Source organism: Narcine bancroftii, chromosome 1 (genome assembly GCF_036971445.1).
Source record: "Narcine bancroftii isolate sNarBan1 chromosome 1, sNarBan1.hap1, whole genome shotgun sequence".
NCBI classification, from domain to species: Eukaryota; Metazoa; Chordata; class Chondrichthyes; order Torpediniformes; family Narcinidae; genus Narcine; species Narcine bancroftii.
The window spans coordinates 37,299,332-37,321,487 of record NC_091469.1 but is presented as its reverse complement, the minus strand read 5'-3'; the positions used below and the strand labels follow the sequence as shown (position 1 = coordinate 37,321,487).

The 22,156-nt window shown below is 36.3% G+C and overlaps 1 protein-coding gene across 10 annotated transcripts in view; it reads left to right on the top strand.

Annotated features, from left to right (window-relative positions):
• dnah6 (dynein, axonemal, heavy chain 6) overlaps nucleotides 1-22,156 on the top strand; it is a 362,044-nt gene that overhangs the window by 174,961 nt on the left and 164,927 nt on the right. For all 10 annotated transcript variants that reach the window (XM_069923917.1, XM_069923897.1, XM_069923911.1 and 7 more), the window contains 3 exons: nucleotides 1,769-1,916; nucleotides 13,567-13,724; nucleotides 13,892-14,023. In XM_069923917.1, coding sequence (XP_069780018.1) covers nucleotides 1,769-1,916; nucleotides 13,567-13,724; nucleotides 13,892-14,023 — 438 coding nt within the window. The remainder of the gene's footprint in view (nucleotides 1-1,768; nucleotides 1,917-13,566; nucleotides 13,725-13,891; nucleotides 14,024-22,156) is intronic.

The window sequence follows — 22,156 nt, the reverse complement described above, 5'->3', positions numbered from 1 at the left end:
TGGAGGGTGGGAGGAAACCAGAGCATCCAGAGGAAAGTCACGGGGAGAATGTACAAATTCCTTACAGACACCACCAGAATTGAACCCAGGTTGCTGCTACTGTAATAGCTTTCGCTAGCCATCCCTTTAAAAGATGATGTATTGCTTAGTCATAGTGAATAAGGGACAAAAATAAAGTAAAATTAATTGTGAATCACGTTTGTTGATATATGGCTTTGTAATTTGATGAAGTTTCTCATGGTAGGCTGATCCAGAAAGTACAGATGCATAGAATCCATGGTGAATTGATCGTTGGAATACAGAATTGACTGGCCCATAGAAGTCCAAGGCTAGTGGTTAAAAGGTGCTACTCTGCCTGGAGATCTGTGACCAGTGGTGTTTTGCAGGGATGGATGTTATATAAATAATCTTGATGAAAATGTAGGTAGGTGGGTTAGTAAGTTTGCAGATAACATTAAGATTGGTGCAGTTGCAGACAGTGAGGAGGCTATTAAGACTATGAAAGGATATATTTATTTCTGTTACAGATCTGGGCAGAGAAATAGCAAATGGAGTTTAATCCAGACAAATGTGAGGTGTTGAACTTTGGGAGGTCAAATGAAAGCAGAGCATATGTATTTAATGGCAAGACTCTTCAATACATTGATGTGCCGAGTGATCTGGGGTGGGGTTCAGGACCATACAGATTCTTTAAAATGGCCTCGCAAGTTGACAGGGTTTTAAAGAAGACATATAGTATAATTGAGTTCTTTGGGCTGGGAACTAAGTATTTGGTTAACGCACTCTGAATATTGTGTGCAATTCTGGTTAATCCATTACAAGAAAGATGTGGAGACTTTGGAAAGGGTACAAAAGAGATTTACTAAAATGTTGCCAAGATTAGAGAGAATGAGCTATGAAGGGAGTTTGGACAAACTTGGATTGTTTTCTTTGAGGCATTGGAGGCTGAGTGGTGACCTGTTAGAAGATTTAAAAAAAAGAGTCATTGATAGTGTAGTGAGTCAGAACTTTTCCCCAGGGTAAAAGTGTCACATGCTAGAAAACATGCATTTAAGTTGCGGTTGGGAAGGAGTTTAAAGCTTCGGTGCGGGACAAGTTTTTTTATACAGAGAGTGGTAGGTGCTTGGAATGGGCTGCCAGGTATCATCGTGGAGGCAGATACAATAGTGGCATTTAAGAGGAATTGCGATAGATCAGTGGTTCTCAACTTTTTTCTTTCCACCCACATACCACCTGAAGCAATCCTTTACAGAGTACCTATAGCATAGGGAATACTTAAAGTGGTATGTGAGTGGAAAGAAAAAGGTTGAGAAACACTGAGATCAACAAACAAATATGCAGGGAATAAAAAGATATGAATTGTGTGTAGGCAGTAAAACTTCAAAAGAAATTGGGCATCAGGTTTGGCACACATATGTAGGCCAAAGGCTATACAGTTATTTTTTTTTAATATCTCCTCAGAGGCTCCTTATGGACAAAATTAAGTCAGGCAGGGAGTGACTCAAAGAGGAATCTGTTTGGCCTTCCCAGTGACCTTGGGGTCAATTTGCAAGTGAATTTTTTTCAGTTTTCAGTTTGCTAACAATGTGGCGCTTGATTTAATTATGCAGTTTACCCCTTTCTATAACTGCCAGTTAAGAATAAATATGTAGAAATTACAATGCCAATAGAAGTTATTAATCCAATTACTCTTAATTGATTTGGATCCACCACATAGATAAGGAATTCTATCACATTTGGTTCAATAAACATTATTTCATTCTTACAGTCTGTGGTTGCACGAAGCTTGTTGACTCAAATTCAAGATGATGCTGGCTATGTTCCAGTTTATATTAACTTCTCTGCTCAAACATCATCATCAAGGACGCAAGAGATAATTGAATCAAAATTAGAAAAGAAACGAAAGAACATAATTGGTATGAAACAATTATACAAATATTAATAATCTATGTGGATAACATAACACTGAACCTGTGAAGATTGTAAAGGTCTCAAGTTGTTTGAACATTTAAATGTATCAATGTAGGCAATATGAAAAGACTATTTTTATTGCTGTAAAGTGTTTTATAGAACATGCTGAAAAGATTCTGATATTAATTTCTGGGTGCACCTGAAGTTGGTTTATTGTCATATGTACCAAAATACAGTGGAAAAACTATATTTTGCATGCTGTCCAAGTAAGTCATTCCATACTTAAGTACAATAGGTTTTTTTTCTTTGGCTTGGCTTCGCGGACGAAGATTTATGGAGGAGGTAAAAAGTCCACGTCAGCTGCAGGCTCGTTTGTGGCTGACAAGTCCGATGCGGGACAGGCAGACACGATTGCAGCGGTTGCAAGGGAAAATTGGTTGGTTGGGGTAGTGCAAAAATAAAAACAAATGTGTAGGTTCTCGGATCAGGAAGATCAGGACATGTCCTGGGATACAGGGGTCCCGGGAAGGGTGGCACAACAGCGCTAGAGGACACCTTTGAGGTAATAGACTGGAGCAATTCAGGGAGGGGGCCACCTGCAATGGTCATGAGCTCTGTGACTGGTGACATCAGAAAGGACATTGAGGATGTCACTGGGATCAAATACTTAATCATAAGGGCTAACTTGAAACCATGGTTGAATGTGGCAGTCCGGGCACGTCTCAGAGCTCATAATGCTGTCTTCAGCACTAAGATTCGCCAGGGGTGAACTTTTCCATGCATTCTGGAAGGCTAAGCATGGCTCCACACGGAGGATCCACAGACAGCTGTGTGACACCAGTGATGTAATGCAAATGTGGCAAGGGATCAAAATTATAATGGACGATAAGACAACTTTGCAAGTCAAAGACAATGATGCCACCCTTCCAAATATCTTCTGTACATGGTTCGATGAGAAGAATAGTCAGACACCGAAGTAAGTTCCATGTTCCCCTGATGAGTGAGTCTCCTGCATGACCACAGCAGAGGTGAGGTGAACCCTATCCAAGGTGAATCCAGACAAAACAGTGAGACGAGACAACATGCCTGATCAGGTACTGAAGGACTACACAGACTGACTGACGGAGGTCCTTATGGACATCTTCAACACATTACTGCAACAGTCCACTGTCCCTGAGGGTTTCAAGACAGCCACCATTATCCCATTACCAAAGAGGGCAACAGTAGCAAGTCCACTTAAGAAGTGACCTATCCTGGACAAGCAACATCTTCTCACTTGCCAGGAAGGCGCAATAGCGATAGTACTTCCTAAGATGATGGAGGCTGGCAAGGCTACCAGCCTCCATCCTGTCAAATTTCTACAGGTGCTCTATCAAGAGTGCTCTGGCTGGCTGCATTACAGTGTGGTATGGTTGCTGTAGAGCAGCAGAGAGGATCACTGGGTTCTTCCACCCTCCCATCAATGTGATCTACCAGCATCATTGTCTGAAGAGGGCTCGTAAATTTGTCGAAGACCCTTATCACCCCACATGCAGCATATTACAGCTCCTCCCATCATGAAGCATATACAGGAGATCAGAGCTAAACCACCAGGCTGAGGAACAGCTTCTTTCCGCAGGCAATAAGACTGCTGAATGACTGATGAACTGCACATACAACCCCTACGAACCTCCACTATTTATTTAACAACATGTATTTATTCATATATATGAATACTTGTCCTGCAATTTTATTGTTTGTCTGTATGCATTGTTTGCATATTGTTGAACCAAGGACTGGAGAACACTGTTTTGTCGGGTTGTACTTGTACAATCAGATGATAAATAAACTTGAACTTGAAACTGATACTTTGCATCTTACCAATAAGTTTCAAGACATCAACACTTTGGCCTGGTTTCCTTGCTTTTGTCAAAACCTAATTAAGAATTGAACCATTGCTGATATCACAGCAGCCCTTGGTAATTGGGCAAGGCTGGGCCATCTGGTCAGGATGTCGTGGGGTCTTTTCCCAGGCTTCTCTTTCTCAGCAGGCCAGTGTTCTTGCACTCTGTTGCTCTGAGCCAATCTGCAGTTCTTGGAGTCCTGGCTGCTGAAACATGGGCCCTATCATCTTGGATGGTGAATTTTGTGTATCTTCATTGTTAAAAACTGCTGCCGGCTCTCCCTCCAGGTCTGCACCAGTGGTAGTGTTGCTATCTTGATCTACACTATTGCATGGTGTTTTTGCTGTTGAGAACATGTTGAAGTTTCAGATAGGAACCCTATATTTCACTATGCTGGGTGCTGATCTCATCTTATCCTTCTCCATTCATTTTTTTTGCTGTTGTTAATTTTTTTATTTTTCACACTATGAACCATAGTAACCAAATTACACAAAAACATTTCCCTCTTGAATATACACAGTGTCATTTTCTCCCCTTTCCCCCCTCCCTTCCCTCCCTCCTTCCCACCCCCTTCCCTACCCACTAAATATTCAACATATACAATACAATAAACCCATTAAACAATGTCATCACACAATGGAAATTATCAAGAAAATTATGTCATCTACTTTTACACACTGGGGCAGAACATTTCGTCTTCTCAATCTATCATTTTCGGGGGTGGAGGTCTACGGTAGACCCTCTCTGTTATGTTCCATGTACGGTTCCCAAATTTGTTCGAATACTGTGACTTTATTTTTTAAATTATATGTTATTTTTTCCAATGGAAAACATTTATTCATTTCTATGTACCATTGCTATACTCTCAGGCTCTCTTCTGATTTCCAGGTTGACATTATACATTTTTTTGTTACAGCTAAGGCTATCATAATAAATCTTTTTTGTGCTTCATCCAGTTTGAGGCCTAATTCTTGTATTACTTAGAAGAAAGATCTCTGGATTTTTAGGTATGTTGCTTTTTGTGATTTTATTTAATACCTGATTTAGATCTTCCCAAAACTTTTCCACTTTCTCACATGCCCAAATTGCATGTACTGTTGTTCTCGTTTCCTTCTTACAATGAAAACATCTATCTGATACTGTTGGGTCCCATTTATTTAACTTTTGGGGTGTGATATATAGCCTGTGTAACCAATTATATTGTATCATGCGTAACCTCGTGCTTATTGTGTTTCTCATAGTTCCTGAGCATAGCTTTTCCCATTTTTCATTTTTTTTATCTTTGTTTAGATCTTGTTCCCACTTTTGTTTGGGTTTACAGCTTATTTCATCGTTCTCTTTCTCTTGCAGCTTGATGTACATGTTTATTATAAATCTTTTAATTATCATTGTGTTTGTAATCACATATTCAAAGCTGCTCCCTTCTGGTAACCTCAGCCTACTTCCCAATTTGTCCTTTAAGTAGGTTTACAGTTGGTGGTATGCAAACATTGTACCATGAGTTATTCCATATTTGTACTTCATTTGTTCAAAAGATAATAAATTATTTCCCAAAAAACAATTTTCTATTCTTTTGATCCCTTTTCTCTCCCATTCTCTAAAGGAAAGGTTATCTATTGTGAAAGGGATTAGTTGATTCTGCGTCAATAGTAATTTTGGTAGTTGATAATTTGTTTTTTTTCCTTTCTACGTGAATCTCCTTTCAAATGTTGAGCAGATGGTGCAGTACTGGTGAACTTCTATATTGCACCAGTTTTTGATCCCACTTATAAAGTATATGTTCTGGTACCTTCTGCCCTATTTTATCTAGCTCTATCCTGGTCCAATCTGGTTTTTCCCTTGTTTGATAAAAATCTGATAGATTTGCTGCTCTATAATAATTCGTAAGGTTTGGTAGCTGTAAGCCCCCTTGTTTGTACCATTCTGTTAATTTATCTAGCACTATCCCCGGTTTCCCCCCCTTTCCATAAGAATTTCCTTATTATTTTCTTTAGCTCATTGAAGAATTTCTCTGTTAAGGGAATTGGTAACAATTGAAATAGGTATTGTATCCTTGAGAAGATATTCATTTTGATGCAATTTACCCTTCCTATCAGTGTTAGTGGTAAATCTTTCCAATATTCTAAGTCATCTTGTAATTTCTTCATTAATGGCTCATAATTTAATTTGTATGGATAGCCTAGATTATTATCTAGTCTAATACCTATCAGATTGATTGTGTTTGCCATTTAAATGTTGATTCTTTCTTAAACTTTGTGAAATACGCATTATTAATTGACATCGCTTCACTTTTATTTGTGTTGATCTTGTACCCTGATATTTCTCCTTCAATTTCTTATGCAATTCTTTTATTGATAATTCTGGTTCTGTTAAGTATACTATGATGTCATCTGCAAATAGATTGATTTTATGTTCCTTCTCTTTTATTTTTAACCCTTTTATTTTCTGTTCTTATTAGTTCTGCCAAGGGTTCTATAGCTAAATCAAACAGTGAGGGAGATAGTGGACATCCCTGCCTAGTTGACCTGCTTAATTTAAATTGGTTCGATATATATCCATTTACTGTCACCTCGCCAATGATCCCTTATATAATGCTTTAATCCAATTAATATATTTCTCTGGTAGGTTGAACCTCTGTAGTACTTTGAATAAATAATTCCATTCTACCCTGTCAAAGGCTTTCTCTGCATCTAAAAAGCAACCACCACTGTTGGTGTCTTATTTCCTTGTACTGCATGGTTTAAGTTAATGAATTTATAGATATTGTCCGTTGTTCGTCTTTTCTTAATAAATCCAGTTTGATCTAGTTTTACTATTTTTGGAACACAGTTGGCCAATCTGTTTGTAAATAGTTTTGCTATTATCTTATAATCTGTGTTAAGTAGAGATATTGGTCTATACGATGCTGGTTTTAGTGGATCTTTCCCCGTCTTTGGTATTACTTTAATTATTACTGTTTTACATGAATCTGGCATGTTTTGTGTTTCTTCAATCTGGTTCATTACTTCTAGGAGAGGAGGAATTAGTAAGTCTTTGAATGTTTTATAGAATTCTATTGGGAGTCTGTCCTCTATTTGAAATGATTTTATCAATTTGTTTTGTTCCTCTTCTTGCAATTTTGGTAGTTCAATTTTAGCTAGAAACTCATCTATTTTGTCTTCTTTTCCTTCATTCTCAGTTCGATATAATTGCTCGTAGAATTCCTTGAAGTTTTCATTGATCTCTGTTGGGTTATATGTAATTTGTTTGTCCTTTTTCCTTGATGCCAATACAATTCTTTTAGCTTGTTCTGTTTTAAGCTGCCAAGCTAGTATTTTGTGCATTTTTTCTCCTGGTTCGTGATACTTCTGCTTTATCCGCCAATTCTCTTTTTGTTGTATCTTCTCTTGTTGCTAGTTCTTTTTCTGTACTTATTATTTCCCTTTCCAGCTATTCTGTTTCTGATTATAGTCCTTCTTCATCTTAGTTACAAAATTCTGCCCTCTGATGAAGGCTTTCATTGCATCCCATAATATAAATTTATCTTTCACTGATTCCATATTTATTTCAAAGTACATTTTAATTTGGCGCTCAATTAATTCTCTAAAATCCTGTCTTTTAAGTAGCATGGAGTTTAATCTCCATCTATATGTTCTTGGTGGGATGTCCTCCAGCTCTATCACTAATAACAGGGGTGAGTGATCCGATAACAATCTAGCTTTATATTCTGTTTTCCTAACTCTCCCTTGGATATGGGCTGACAACAGGAACAGGTCAATACTTGAGTATGTTTTATGTCTACTCGAATAGTATGAGTATTCTTTCTCCTTTGGGTGTTGTCTCCTTCATGTATCCAAAAGTTGCATTTCCTGCATTGATTCAACCATAAATTTGGCTACTTTGTTCTTTCTGCGAGTCTTTTGTCCAGTTTTATCCATCTTTGAATCCAAATTAAGGTTAAAGTCCCCTCCTATTAATATATTCCCCTGTGTATCTACAATTCAAAAAGATATCTTGCATGAACTTTTGATCCTCTTCATTAGCTGCATATATATTGAGCAAATTCCAAAATTCTGAATATATCTGACACTTTATCATTACATACCTCCCTGCTGGATCTATTATTTCCTCCTATATTTTGATTAGAACATTTTTATTGATTAATATAGCTACACCTCTGGCTTTTGAGTTATATGATGCTGCCAGTACGTGCCCTACCCAGTCTTTCCTTAATTTCTTGTGTTCCACTACAGTTAGATGCATTTCCTGCACGAATGCTATATCATTTTTTTCTTTTTTCAGTAAACTTAATAGCCTCTTCCTTTTGATTTGGTTATGTATTCCTTTAATATTTATAATCATATAGTTCAACATGGCCATTTCATACTTTGTTTACATCTCATTTCTGCTTCCTCACCACCACCTTTCCCCTTTTCCTCATTTCCATTTCTCAGTTTTCTTTTTTTGAACGCACTGTATGACAACACTTTTAAAACATAAAATATTTCAACCATTCCCACATCTAAAATTCCCTTAACCCCAAGTGTCCCCCCCCCCTCTCTGAGTTGCCCCTTGTCCCATGCCGAGCAACCACAACTCCCCTCTCCATTCGGACTGCGAACCCGTTCGCAAGTGTCAACTGATTTTGCAGTGACTGTTATTCTCTCCCACACAACCCCCTCCAGAAAATACTTTTATCTTCACATTACAACAAAGCTTCCCTTTGTTTCTTCTCTTTTTCTTTTTATATTTTATTTATTTATTATTAATTTTTTTGACCCCTCTGTTTTTTCCCCCTTCTCCCTTACTTCCCTTTTCTTCCCTCCTTTAGTTCTTACTTATACATTATTTTTACTTCTTTTTATGTAGTTTGTTGTCGTTCTTTGTTCTTGTTACATCTCTTCATCTCTCTTTCTCTCTTGCAGGCATTCTGCAAATTCTCGTCCTTTCTCCAGATCTGAGAACAGTCTGTTTTGCTGCTCCAGGATAACTACTTTAAACACCACTGGATATCTTAACATAAATGTATAGGATCCATAGGATTGATTTTGCTGCGTTAAGCTCCTTCCTCTTCTTCAGGAGTTCAAAATTTATGTCTTGGTAGACAAACATTTTTTGACCTTTGTATTTCAGTGGTTTTTTTTGTCTTCTCTAATTTTATTCATTGCCTTCTCCAATATATTTTCTCTTGTCGTGTATCTCAGAAATTTTACTAAAACGGATCTTGGTTTTTGTTGTGTCTGTGGTTTTGGGGCTAATGTTCTGTGTGCCCTTTCTATTTACATTCCTTCCTGTATTTCTGGCATTCCCAGGACCTTTGGGATTCATTTTTATATAAATTCCTTCATATCTTTGCCTTCTTCATCTTCCTTAAGGCCCACTATCTTTATATTGTTTTGTCTAATATAGTTTTCCATTATATCCATCTTCTGAGCTAACAACTCCTGTGTTTCTTTAATTTTTTTGTCACTTTCTTCCAATTTTCTTTCTGAATCATTCACTTCCATTTCTACCGCCATTACACGTTCTTCCACATTTTCTAATCTTTTCCCTACATCTGTTATGACCAGCTCTATTCTACTCACTTTTTCTTCTGTACTTTTCATTTCACTAAATTCTAGTGTCAGCCATTCTTTTAATGCTTTTATTTGTTCTTGAAAATTTTTAAAAATCTATGTACTGTCCGTTCATTTTACCTCCTATTCCTCTGTGCAGAGCTTGGTGTTCTTCTTCTTCTTCTTCTGTGTCTGCTCTTGGGTTTGTGTCTTCTATTTCTCTTCCTTGTATCTGTGTCTCTTTTGACTTTCTTGTTGAGCTGCTTTTCTCAGTTTGTTGGGTATTTTTTTTCCATGGTTTCTTGATGTTGGTCCTCTTCTGGGTTGGTTACCTGTTGTGTCTCTAGTTTCCTTTTTTCATTCTCACCCCTCCCGTTCCCGTTGTTTTCTTTATCTTCCAGCTGGGAGCCCTGCTGTTGGGTCTCTCTCAGCTGTTCGTGCTGTCGAGTGAAACTCCACAGCTGGTCCCCCCTCCCATCGTTGTTCTCCTTGTCATGCGCATCGCGCATCCCTGTTTTTTGCAGTCCTGCGGGTTAGTGAGTCGCGACCCTGCGGGGTCTCCACTAACCTCGGGGAGTGGGCTCCTCTTTCCACGGCGGGTCCCTGCATTTTCCTGCAGGTAAGGGCTTCACCTTTCTCTTCTGGCATCTTTCTTTCTTCTTTTCTTCCTGTTGTTTTTGGCTTTTCTTTCCTAGGTGCCATTTTCTCCATACCTTTATTTTTTTATTTGTTGTGATTTGTGTGTCTGGGGCTTTGCTTTTTCTTCATTTTTTTTCCTTCTTTGGAGGGCTGGTATTCTCCTACTGGCCATTACTCCATCATGTGACTCCTCCTGCATTCAAGTTTGAAACAGGGTTGAACTACTGCCTTGATAGTGATATAAATAATAGTAAAAAGTTCCATTGATATCATGTAATACTGCATTTAGAAGTAATATACGTGAAATTCTTTGACTTTTGTCTTCTGTAAGGCAGACAGAAAGTTGCCATTTTGTCCAGCATCCCTCACAGAAACCTACAGCACCTGGTGTTCCTAGGTAGTCTCCCCTCCAAATATTGACTAGTCCTGAGCCTGCTTAGCTTCTGAGATCAGACAATCTCATACGTATTCAGCCTATTAGGCTTCTTAATGATAATAAGCTTATTGTCATGCATATTGTATGATGTACAGTACAACTCTGACTTGCTGCAGCCACACAAGCACATGCAAAGATAAACTATAACAGGAAACAAGTTGAATTAAGTTAAAAGAGACAATAAATACATAATTTAGATAATGAATATTTACAATAATCAGTGCAATAAAGTGCCTTGCAATGGTTCAGACAGCTCTTTTGTTTTGCCCTAGGATAGTAGAGTATGACTTGTTCATGGTACAGCAGCAAGGATGTCTTGCTGAAACCATATAAGAGCTTGATGAGACCTTTGTGTGCCATTTTCTTCTGAGGAAATATATTCTTGTCATGGAGGGAGTGCAACACAGTTTTACTGAACTAATTTCTTGCATGTTAGGATTTTTGCTTGAAAAATGATTTGATTTATTTGCCAATATTCTATGCAATATAGAAAAATGAGAGGGGATTTCAGAGAAACCCATAAATTCAAACAGATCTGGAAAGTCTAATAACAAGGAAGATCTTCCCAATGGCTCGAAAGTTCAGAAGCAGGAATCATATATAAAACTGAGATCAAGAAACACTCAGATGGTGGTGAAGCTGCAGAATTCTTTCTCATAGAAAGCATTCATTCAAAAAAGGGAGTATATTTCTTAATGCTACAAGGTTCAAGGGATATGAAGAAAAAGGTAGTGAAGTGGTCAACTGTGAGCTGGGCAAGTGGCAGGAAAGGGCCAAATGGCCTACACTTGCTTCTAGATTCCATATTTCTGTTACCTGTGTGAAGATGGGATTTCACCCTTACAAGGATTGTGCAGCGATCACTTCTAATAATGCTGTTGGCCGAATAATTGAAAATGATGAAACTGGATAGAGATTACAAATCTGTTGGATGGTACCACAACAACAATCTTGCTTTCAATGTCACGAAGCCCAAAGAGCTCATTGTTGACCTTTGGAAAGAGATGCTGGGAGAGAACATAACTGTTTGGATTGATCAGATGTGGGTTGAGAACCTTTAAATTTCTAGGAGTCTATATTTAAGAAGACCCCACCTGGAGTTAAGAGAAGATGGCTTCAGACCCGAACATTGACTGCCTTTTAGTTTCCATGGATGCTGCGTGACCAGCTGAGTTTCTCCAGCACTGTTATGTACTGCATTAGACCCCAGCATCTGCAGATATTTTTCTTCACCTGTTATTGTGGTTGAGAGTGCATTGATGTAAGTATCCAGAAAAATAGGCTATCAATCCTTGAGAGTTGTGTTGGCTACTGAGGTTGTGCTGCACAGTGGATCTCCTCAGCATTAAAACATTGCTTCCCAGAAACATAACATTTGTCATGAAGATTTTTTTCTTGTGATCTACAATGGTTTGTACATTGAAGGAATAGAGATTTTTTTGTTAAAGGAAAGGTCTGGGTTAATCAGGGAAACTCTTGTTGGTGCATGAGTATAGATGATGGTTGCCTACACTAGATGGATCCAGTTCCTAAGATGTCACCTGTTCCTCTATGACATAATTTATTTATGAATACACTGTCCCATTAGCGATGAGCAGCAAATTGGAATGGATATGCCTGTGCTTCCTGACATGGTCTTCAACACCAACATTGAGTGGGAACGTACAGCCATAACAATTCCTCCTCCAATGGCATGCTACCAGTGAAGTTGCATAATGGAATGAGCATCTCAACAGCTAAATGCTGGAGAAAACTCTCCAGTCAAATGACAGATTAAATAACTTGAAAAGCAACAAAATAGCAAAATGCACTTGTTCTCTTGAGATTGTTTCACTGTGGCTGTAATATGGAAGTTTCTGCTCTACTATATTTTTATGGGCAGGAACATGGTTTGCACAAATATTGATGTCACTTACCATCCAACAGACACCCAGAAAATATGAAGTGTTCTTTGGTTTAAGTTTGTATTGTAACAATATTAATATTTGGGGAAAATTTATAAGATTTAGAGAAGATCACATACATTCACACATTTTAAAACAGATCTTATTTGAAAGACTGAGGAAATACTGAAGACCTTTGGAGAATGTCAGCACCCTTTGTACAAGTAGGTGTTAATTGAATTGATGGCTTGCTGGAGTCATGCTGTCTATCAGTAAGTACCCTTTCTTCAAAGTGCTCACAGAAAGGTCAATCCTGGATTGTTTACCTAAGATAACAACTTGAAAGAAAGAACTCCTGTTGTTTTGCTCAGGAAGGTGGGGGGGTTTGCAAGACATGAATCACATGCTCTCTTTGGAGTTTCAGTTGGAGAAAGAGAGAGGACACAAGCTCTTTCAGTCAGTGTGTGTGGGACACTGTACAGTGGAATCCAGGAAGAACTGATGAAAAGTTCCAAAAGCAGAGGATGGCTGGAAGTGCTATCTGTCTGATGTTTCTCTTGGAATAAGAGGAACAGAAGGAGCTATGTCGTAACCTGAAAGAAAGAAGTTACCATCTGAAAATCCCTGATGGGGACAAGTTTCATCAGTGAGACATTGAGGTGACTAATGGTGGTACCTCAGTTTTTTTTATTCCTGGAACAACACATCTCTCTCTGCAAATCTTACAAGAACCTTACTGAGTGGTAAACATTTATCTTTCAAACACCAAAGCCTGGTGAACTTTATACATGTTAAAATCTGTGAACAATATGATGATTGCCTGCAACCAGAGAACTTGGAAGGAGAAGTGAGATTGAACTGTGAACCAAAGAACTTTTAAATTTATACACACATTACATACACGTGCGCTAGAATTAGAAGGGGGTTATTTGGGTTAGTTAAGTATAGAGTTAAAGTTTGATTCTATTTTCATGTTTGAAGTTGATTAAAAATAACTTTGGTTTTAAAAACCATTTGTCTTGGTGAATGTCTATTGCTGCTGGGTTTTGGGGTCCTTTGGGCTCGTAACAGTATCCACAAATAATATAGAAGTGGAACACATCATGATCTGTGGTATGATCTTCTCTGGGTAAATTTGAAAATGTATCACATAGTGCTTAAAAAGGAGGCAACCCAGATGGAAACTTAAATTTAGTTGTTTAAGCAATCTGGTTTTGTAAAAGAATATATTGAATCTGCAAAAAACTTTTAAAATGGAAATTTATTTATTTAATATACAGGTGCTCCAGGGAATAAGAGAGTAATTATTTTTGTGGATGACCTTAACATGCCCAAATTGGACCGTTATGGATCTCAACCACCTATTGAGCTTCTTCGACAATATCAGGACTTTGGTGGATTCTATGACAGAGAAAAGCTCTTTTGGAAAGAAATACAGGTGATATATAAAAATAACTTTGACAAGAGACATTACAATAAGCTGGTGTTGGGGAGGGAGGGGGTGGTGATTGGTGAGATATGGCCAGGAGGAAACATTCTCTCTACCTTATCAAATCCCTGAATGATTTTAAGGTCTTCATTAATTTATCTTCAAATTTATTTCAGGATGTAACTATAGCTGCTGCCTGCGCCCCTCCTGGTGGTGGACGGAATCCAGTGACTCCTCGTTTTATAAGACATTTCAGCATGTTTTGTCTTCCAACTCCGTCTGAACATAGCTTAAAACAAATTTTTCAGGTGTGTAATTATTCTAAAAAGTGGGATGCAACCTGATGAATTTTAAATATTCCAAATTTGCATTTTCAATAAGAAGCCTCATCTATGAAAACATGGACTTACTTTTATGGTTGTACAATAGATTCAAGTGAACTGCATTGTCCCTATTTATATGCAGAATAGGAGGGTATGTTGCAAGAATGAGACTGGATTGAAAGTAGTCTTTTAAAAAAAAATGAATGCATTGATGCATTGGTCATTAAAGAAGGTTTTTTTTAAATTTTTTTATTTTTCACACCATAAATCACAATAGCCATGATATACACTTTTTCGTTTTCACACATTTACAGTGACTTTTTCTCCCCCCCCCTCCCTCCTCCCAAGCCACCCCCCCACCCCCCCCTCTCATCCATTTTAGGTATACAATCTAGGTTGCATTAATTCAGTCAGACAATGTTGTCATTCAACAAAAATACACCAGAAATTCTACTGAGTCCATTCTTTTCTTTTCTTCTCCTTCCATCAACTTAGGTAATGTTTGTTCCCGGTAGGTTTTCGCTATTGTATTTAATGTAAGGCTCCCATACTTGTTCAAATATTTCAATATTATTTCTTAAACTATATGTTATTTTTTCTAATGGAATACATTTATTCATTTCTATATACCATTGTTGTATTTTCAAATTATCTTCCAATTTCCAGGTTGACATAATACATTTTTTTGCTACGGCTAGGGCTATCTTAACAAATCTTTTTTGTGCATCTTCCAAGTCAATTCCAAATTTTTTATTTTTTATGTTACTTAGGAGAAAGATCTCTGGATTCTTTGGTATATTGTTTTCTGTTATTTTATTTAATATCTGATTGAGATCATCCCAAAATTTTTCTACTCTCTCACATGTCCAGATTGCATGAATTGTTGTTCCCCTTTCTTTTTTACGTTGGAAACATCTATCAGATACTGTTGGGTCCCATTTATTTAACTTTTGCGGTGTAATGTATAGTCTGTGTAACCAATTATATTGTATCATACGCAGCCTCGTATTTATTGTATTTCTCATCGTTCCAGAACATAATTTCTCCCATGTTTCCTTTTTTATCTTTATATTTAAATCTTGTTCCCATTTTTGTTTAGTTTTACCATTTGTTTCCTCATTCTCCTTTTCTTGCAGTTTAATATACATATTTGTTATAAATCTTTTGATTAACATTGTATCTGTAATCACATATTCAAGGTTACTTCCCTCTGGTAAACTCAAATTGCTTCCTAATTTATCTTTCAAGTAGGATCTCAGTTGGTAATATGCCAGCGCTGTATCTCCAGTTATATTGTACTTATCTCTCATTTGTTCAAAGGATAAGAATCTACTTCCTGAAAAACAATTTTCTATTCTTTTAATCCCTTTTTTTCCCCATTTTCTAAAGGAAAGGTTGTCTATTGTAAAAGGGAGTAGCTTATTTTGCATCAATATTAGTTTTGGTATTTGATAATTTGTTTTATTTCTTTCTACATGAATCTTCTTCCATATATTGAGGAGATGGTGTAATACTGGAGAAGTTCTATGTTGTACCAATTTTTCGTCCCATTTATATAATATGTGTTCAGGTATCTTTTCCCCTATTTTATCTAATTCTAGTCTCGTCCAGTCTGGTTTTTCCCTTGTTTGATAAAAATCTGATAGGTACCTTAATTGTGCGGCTCTATAATAATTTTTGAAGTTTGGCAATTGTAAGCCTCCTTGTTTCTACCATTCTGTTAATTTATCTAGTGCTATCCTCGGTTTCCCCCCTCTCCATAAAAATCTCCTTATTATTTTCTTTAACTCTTTGAAGAATTTTTCTGTCAGTTGTATTGGCAATGCCTGAAATACGTATAGTATCCTTGGAAAAATGTTCATTTTAATACAGTTTATCCTTCCTATCAGTGTTAGTGGTAGCTCTTTCCAATGCTCTAAATCGTCCTGTAATTTTTTCATTAGTGGATTGTAATTGAGTTTATATAATTGGCCTAGATTTTTGTTTATTTGCACACCTAGGTATCTTATTGCCTGCATTTGCCATCTGAATGGGGATTCCTCCTTAAATTTTGAGAAATCCGCGTTATTCATAGGCATTGCTTCACTTTTATTTACGTTTATCTTGTATCCCGACACTTCTCCATATTCCTTCAATTTCTTATATAGTTCTTTTATTGATAGTTCTGGTTCTGTTAAGTACACTATCACATCATCCGCAAATAGACTGATTTTATATTCCCTGTCTTTTATTTTTATTCCTTTTATATTATTATCTATTCTTATCGATTCTGCTAGTGGTTCTATAGCTAGCGCAAACAATAATGGTGATAGTGGGCATCCCTGCCGCGTTGACCTGCTTAAGTTAAATTGCTTTGATACATGTCCATTTACTGTCACTTTCGCTAACGGTCCCTTATATAATGCTTTAATCCAATTAATATACTTCTCCGGTAAACTGAATTTTTGCAATACTTTGAACAAGTAATTCCATTCTACTCTGTCGAAGGCCTTCTCTGCATCTAAAGCAACTGCTACTGCCGGTGCTTTATTTCCTTCTACTGCATGAATTAAGTTAATAAATTTACAAATATTGTCTGTTGTGCTTCTTTTTTTGATAAATCCAGTTTGGTCTAAATTTACCATTTTCGGTACCTGTTCTGCTAATCTGTTTGCTAATAGTTTAGCTATTATCTTATAATCTGTGTTTAGCAGAGATATTGGTCTATATGACGCTGGTGAGAGTGGATCTTTCCCTTGTATTAGTATCACTGTAATTATTGCTGTTTTACATGAATCTGGTAAGTTTTGTGTCTCATCAATCTGGTTGATTACATCCAGGAGGGGCGGTATTATTAGATCTTTAAATGTTTTGTAGAATTCTATTGGGAGTCCATCCTCTCCTGGTGTCTTATTACTTGGTAAATTTTTTATTATCTCTTGTATTTCTACTGTTCCAAATGGTTCTGTTAATTTATTTTGTTCCTCTATTTGTAGTTTTGGTAGTTCAATTTTAGTCAAAAATTCATCTATTTTCCCTTCTTTCCCTTCGTTTTCAGTTCGGTATAATTGTTCATAGAATTCTCTGAAGTTTTCCTTAATTTCTTTTGGATTATATGTAATTTGTTTGTCTTTTTTCCTTGTTGCCAATACCATTTTCTTAGTTTGCTCTGTCTTAAGCAGCCATGCTAAGATTTTGTGTGTTTTTTCACCTAGTTCATAATATTTCTGTTTTGTCTTCATTATATTCTTCTCCACCTTATATGTTTGTAATGTTTCATATTTTATTTTTTTATCCGCCAATTCTCTTCTTTTGGTTGTATCTTTCTTTATTGCTAATTTTTTTTCTATGTTTATTATTTCCCTTTCCAACTGCTCTGTTTCCTGATTATAGTCCTTCTTCATCTTGGTTGCATAACTTATTATTTGCCCTCTAATGAATGCTTTCATTGCGTCCCATAGTATAAACTTATCTTCCACTGATTCCGTATTTACTTCAAAGTACATTTTTAATTGTTTTTCAATAAATTCTCTAAAATCCTGTCTTTTAAGTAGCATGGGGTTTAATCTCCATCTATACATTCTTGGAGGGATGTCCTCTAGCTTTACTGTCAGTATTAAGGGTGAATGGTCCGATAGCATTCTCGCTTTATATTCTGTTTTTCTTACTCTATCCTGCATACTAGCTGATAACAAAAATAGGTCTATTCTTGAGTATGTTTTATGTCTAGTCGAGTAGTATGAGTATTCCTTTTCTTTTGGGTTTTGTTTCCTCCATATGTCCACAAGTTTCATTTCTTGCATTGATTTAATTATAAATTTGGTTACTTTGTTCTTCCTGTTAATTTTTTTCCCCGTTTTATCCATATTTGGATCCAAATTCAGATTGAAATCCCCTCCTATTAGTATGTTCCCTTGCGTATTAGCTACCTTCAAAAAGATATCTTGCATAAACTTTTGATCTTCTTCGTTAGGTGAATATATATTAAGTAGATTCCAAAGCTCTGAATATATCTGACATTTTATCATAACATATCTCCCTGCTGGATCTATTATTTCCTCTTCTATTTTAAATGGCACATTTTTGCTAATTAATATAGCCACTCCTCTTGCTTTTGAATTATACGATGCTGCTGTTACATGTCCTACCCAATCTCTCTTTAATTTCTTGTGCTCCAATTCAGTTAAGTGTGTTTCTTGGACAAATGCTATATCTATTTTTTCCTTTTTCAGTAAATTTAGTAGTTTCTTCCTTTTAATTTGGTTATGTATTCCATTAATATTTAGAGTCATATAGTTCAGCGTAGCCATTTTATATTTTGTTTATCTTCTCTTTCCGTTTTTCCATCATTACCTTTCCTCCTTTTCCATTTCTGTTTTCTTATTTTCAACTCTTTACCAGACAACATTCCTACAACATCCAACATTTTCCTTATTCTCCTATTTCTATCTTCTTTATCCCCAATCTCCCCTTCCCCTCCTGAGTTGCCCTTTATCCCTTGTCGGACAACCATATCTCCCCTCTCCATTTGGATTTGCGAATCCACTCGCAAGCGTCAACTGATTTTGCAGTGACCGCTCTTTTCCCCCACCCAGCCCCCCCCAGAAAAGATTTCGCTTTTTATATATCACAAAGGTCACTCTTTTAATTCCCTCCTTATTCTCTCTATTCCATTACCTTCCCTTATTAATTCTTGTCTATACTCTCTATGTTTTCCTCTAATTACAGATACTTTCACATATGCCCATTGTCTCTATTCACTCTTATACCTCTTTACCCACAGACATATCAATCGTGGTCATTTTTACCCTCCTTACCCGTCTTCATCCCTCAGTCTATTTTTGTCTTTACCCACATACATATCAATCGTGATCATTTTTACTCTCATTACCCGTCTTCATCCCTCAGTCTATTTTTGTAATTGTTCTGCAAATTTTCGTGCTTCTTCTGGATCCGAGAACAGTCTGTTTTGTTGTCCTGGAATAAATATTTTCAATACCGCAGGATGCTTCAGTGTAAATTTATATCCTTTCTTCCATAAAATCGCTTTTGCTGTATTGAACTCTTTTCTCTTCTTTAGGAGTTCAAAGCTTATATCTGGATAAATGAAGATTTTTTGCCCTTTATACTCCAGTGGTTTGTTGCCCTCTCTTACTTTTTCCATTGTCTTCTCCAGTACCTTTTCTCTTGTAGTATACCTTAGGAATTTTACTACAATAGATCTTGGTTTTTGTTGTGGTTGTGGTTTAGGGGCCAATGCTCTATGTGCCCTTTCTATTTCCATTTCTTGCTGTAGTTCTGGACATCCTAGGGCCTTAGGGATCCATTCTTTTATAAACTCCCTCATATTCTTGCCTTCTTCATCTTCCTTAAGGCCCACTATCTTTATGTTATTTCTTCTGTTATAATTTTCCATTATATCTATTTTTTTGGGCTAGTAATTCTTGTGTCTCTTTAGTTTTTTTATTAGATTCCTCCAATTTCTTTTTTAAGTCTTCAACCTCCATTTCTGCTGCTATTGCCCGTTCTTCAATCTTGTCCATTTTTTTCCCCATTTCTGTTAAGGTCATATCCATTTTATTTATTTTCTTTTCTGTGTTGTTTATTCTTCTTCTTAAATCATTGAATTCCTGTGTTTGCCATTCTTTAAATGACTCCATGTATCCTCTAACAAGAGCAAGTATATCCTTTACCTTGCCTTTCCCTTTATCTATTTCACTGTATTCTTCCTCTTCTTCTTCCTCTGGGTTGGCCATCTGTTGTTTTTTTTTTAACTTTTTTATTTTTCACACCATAAATCACAATAGCCATGATATACACTTTTTCTTTTCCACACATTTACAGTGACTTTTTCTCCCTCCCCCCTCCCCCCTCCCTCCTCCCAAGCCACCCCCCCACCCCCCCCCCCCTCTCATCCATTTTAGATATACAATCTAGGTTGCATTAATTCAGTTAGACAATGTTGTCATTCAACAAAAATACACCAGAAATTCTACTGAGTCCATTCTTTTCTTTTCTTCTCCTTCCATCAACTTAGGTAATGTTTGTTCCCGGTAGGTTTTCGCTATTGTATTTAATGTAAGGCTCCCATACTTGTTCGAATATTTCAATATTATTTCTTAAACTATATGTTATTTTTTCTAATGGAATACATTTATTCATTTCTATATACCATTGTTGTATTTTCAAATTATCTTCCAATTTCCAGGTTGACATAATACATTTTTTTGCTACGGCTAGGGCTATCTTGACAAATCTTTTTTGTGCATCTTCCAAGTCAATTCCAAATTCTTTATTTTTTATGTTACTTAGGAGAAAGATCTCTGGATTCTTTGGTATATTGTTTTCTGTTATTTTATTTAATATCTGATTGAGATCATCCCAAAATTTTTCTACTCTCTCACATGTCCAGATTGCATGAATTGTTGTTCCCCTTTCTTTTTTACATCGAAAACATCTATCAGATACTGTTGGGTCCCATTTATTTAACTTTTGCGGTGTAATGTATAGTCTGTGTAACCAATTATATTGTATCATACGCAGCCTCGTATTTATTGTATTTCTCATCGTTCCAGAGCATAACTTCTCCCATGTTTCCTTTTTTATCTTTATATTTAAATCTTGTTCCCATTTTTGTTTAGTTTTACCATTTGTTTCCTCATTCTCCTTTTCTTGCAGTTTAATATACATATTTTTTATAAATCTTTTGATTAACATTGTATCTGTAATCACATATTCAAGGTTACTTCCCTCTGGTAAACTCAAGTTGCTTCCTAATTTATCTTTCAAGTAGGATCTCAGTTGGTAATATGCCAGCGCTGTATCTCCAGTTATATTGTACTTATCTCTCATTTGTTCAAAGGATAAGAATCTACTTCCTGAAAAACAATTTTCTATTCTTTTAATCCCTTTTTTTTCCCATTTTCTAAAGGCAAGGTTGTCTATTGTAAAAGGGAGTAGCTTATTTTGCGTCAATATTAGTTTTGGTATTTGGTAATTTATTTTATTTCTTTCTACATGAATCTTCTTCCATATATTGAGGAGATGGTGTAATACTGGAGAAGTTCTATGTTGTACCAATTTTTCGTCCCATTTATATAATATGTGTTCAGGTATCTTTTCCCCTATTTTATCTAATTCTAGTCTCGTCCAGTCTGGTTTTTCCCTTGTTTGATAAAAATCTGATAGGTACCTTAATTGTGCGGCTCTATAATAATTTTTGAAGTTTGGCAATTGTAAGCCTCCTTGTTTCTACCATTCTGTTAATTTATCTAGTGCTATCCTCGGTTTCCCCCCTCTCCATAAAAATCTCCTTATTATTTTCTTTAACTCTTTGAAGAATTTTTCTGTCAGTTGTATTGGCAATGCCTGAAATACGTATAGTATCCTTGGAAAAATGTTCATTTTAATACAGTTTATCCTTCCTATCAGTGTTAGTGGTAGCTCTTTCCAATGCTCTAAATCGTCCTGTAATTTTTTCATTAGTGGATTGTAATTGAGTTTATATAATTGGCCTAGATTTTTGTTTATTTGCACACCTAGGTATCTTATTGCCTGCGTTTGCCATCTGAATGGGGATTCCTCCTTAAATTTTGAGAAATCCGCGTTATTCATAGGCATTGCTTCACTTTTATTTACGTTTATCTTGTATCCCGACACTTCTCCATATTCCTTCAATTTCTTATATAGTTCTTTTATTGATAGTTCTGGTTCTGTTAAGTACACTATCACATCATCCGCAAACAGACTGATTTTATATTCCCTGTCTTTTATTTTTATTCCTTTTATATTATTATCTCTTCTTATCGATTCTGCTAGTGGTTCTATAGCTAGCGCAAACAATAATGGTGATAGTGGGCATCCCTGCCGCGTTGACCTGCTTAAGTTAAATTGCTTTGATACATGTCCATTTACTGTCACTTTCGCTAACGGTCCCTTATATAATGCTTTAATCCAATTAATATACTTCTCCGGTAAACTGAATTTTTGCAATACTTTGAACAAGTAATTCCATTCTACTCTGTCGAAGGCCTTCTCTGCGTCTAAAGCAACTGCTACTGCCGGTGCTTTATTTCCTTCTACTGCATGAATTAAGTTAATAAATTTACAAATATTGTCTGTTGTGCGTCTTTTTTTGAT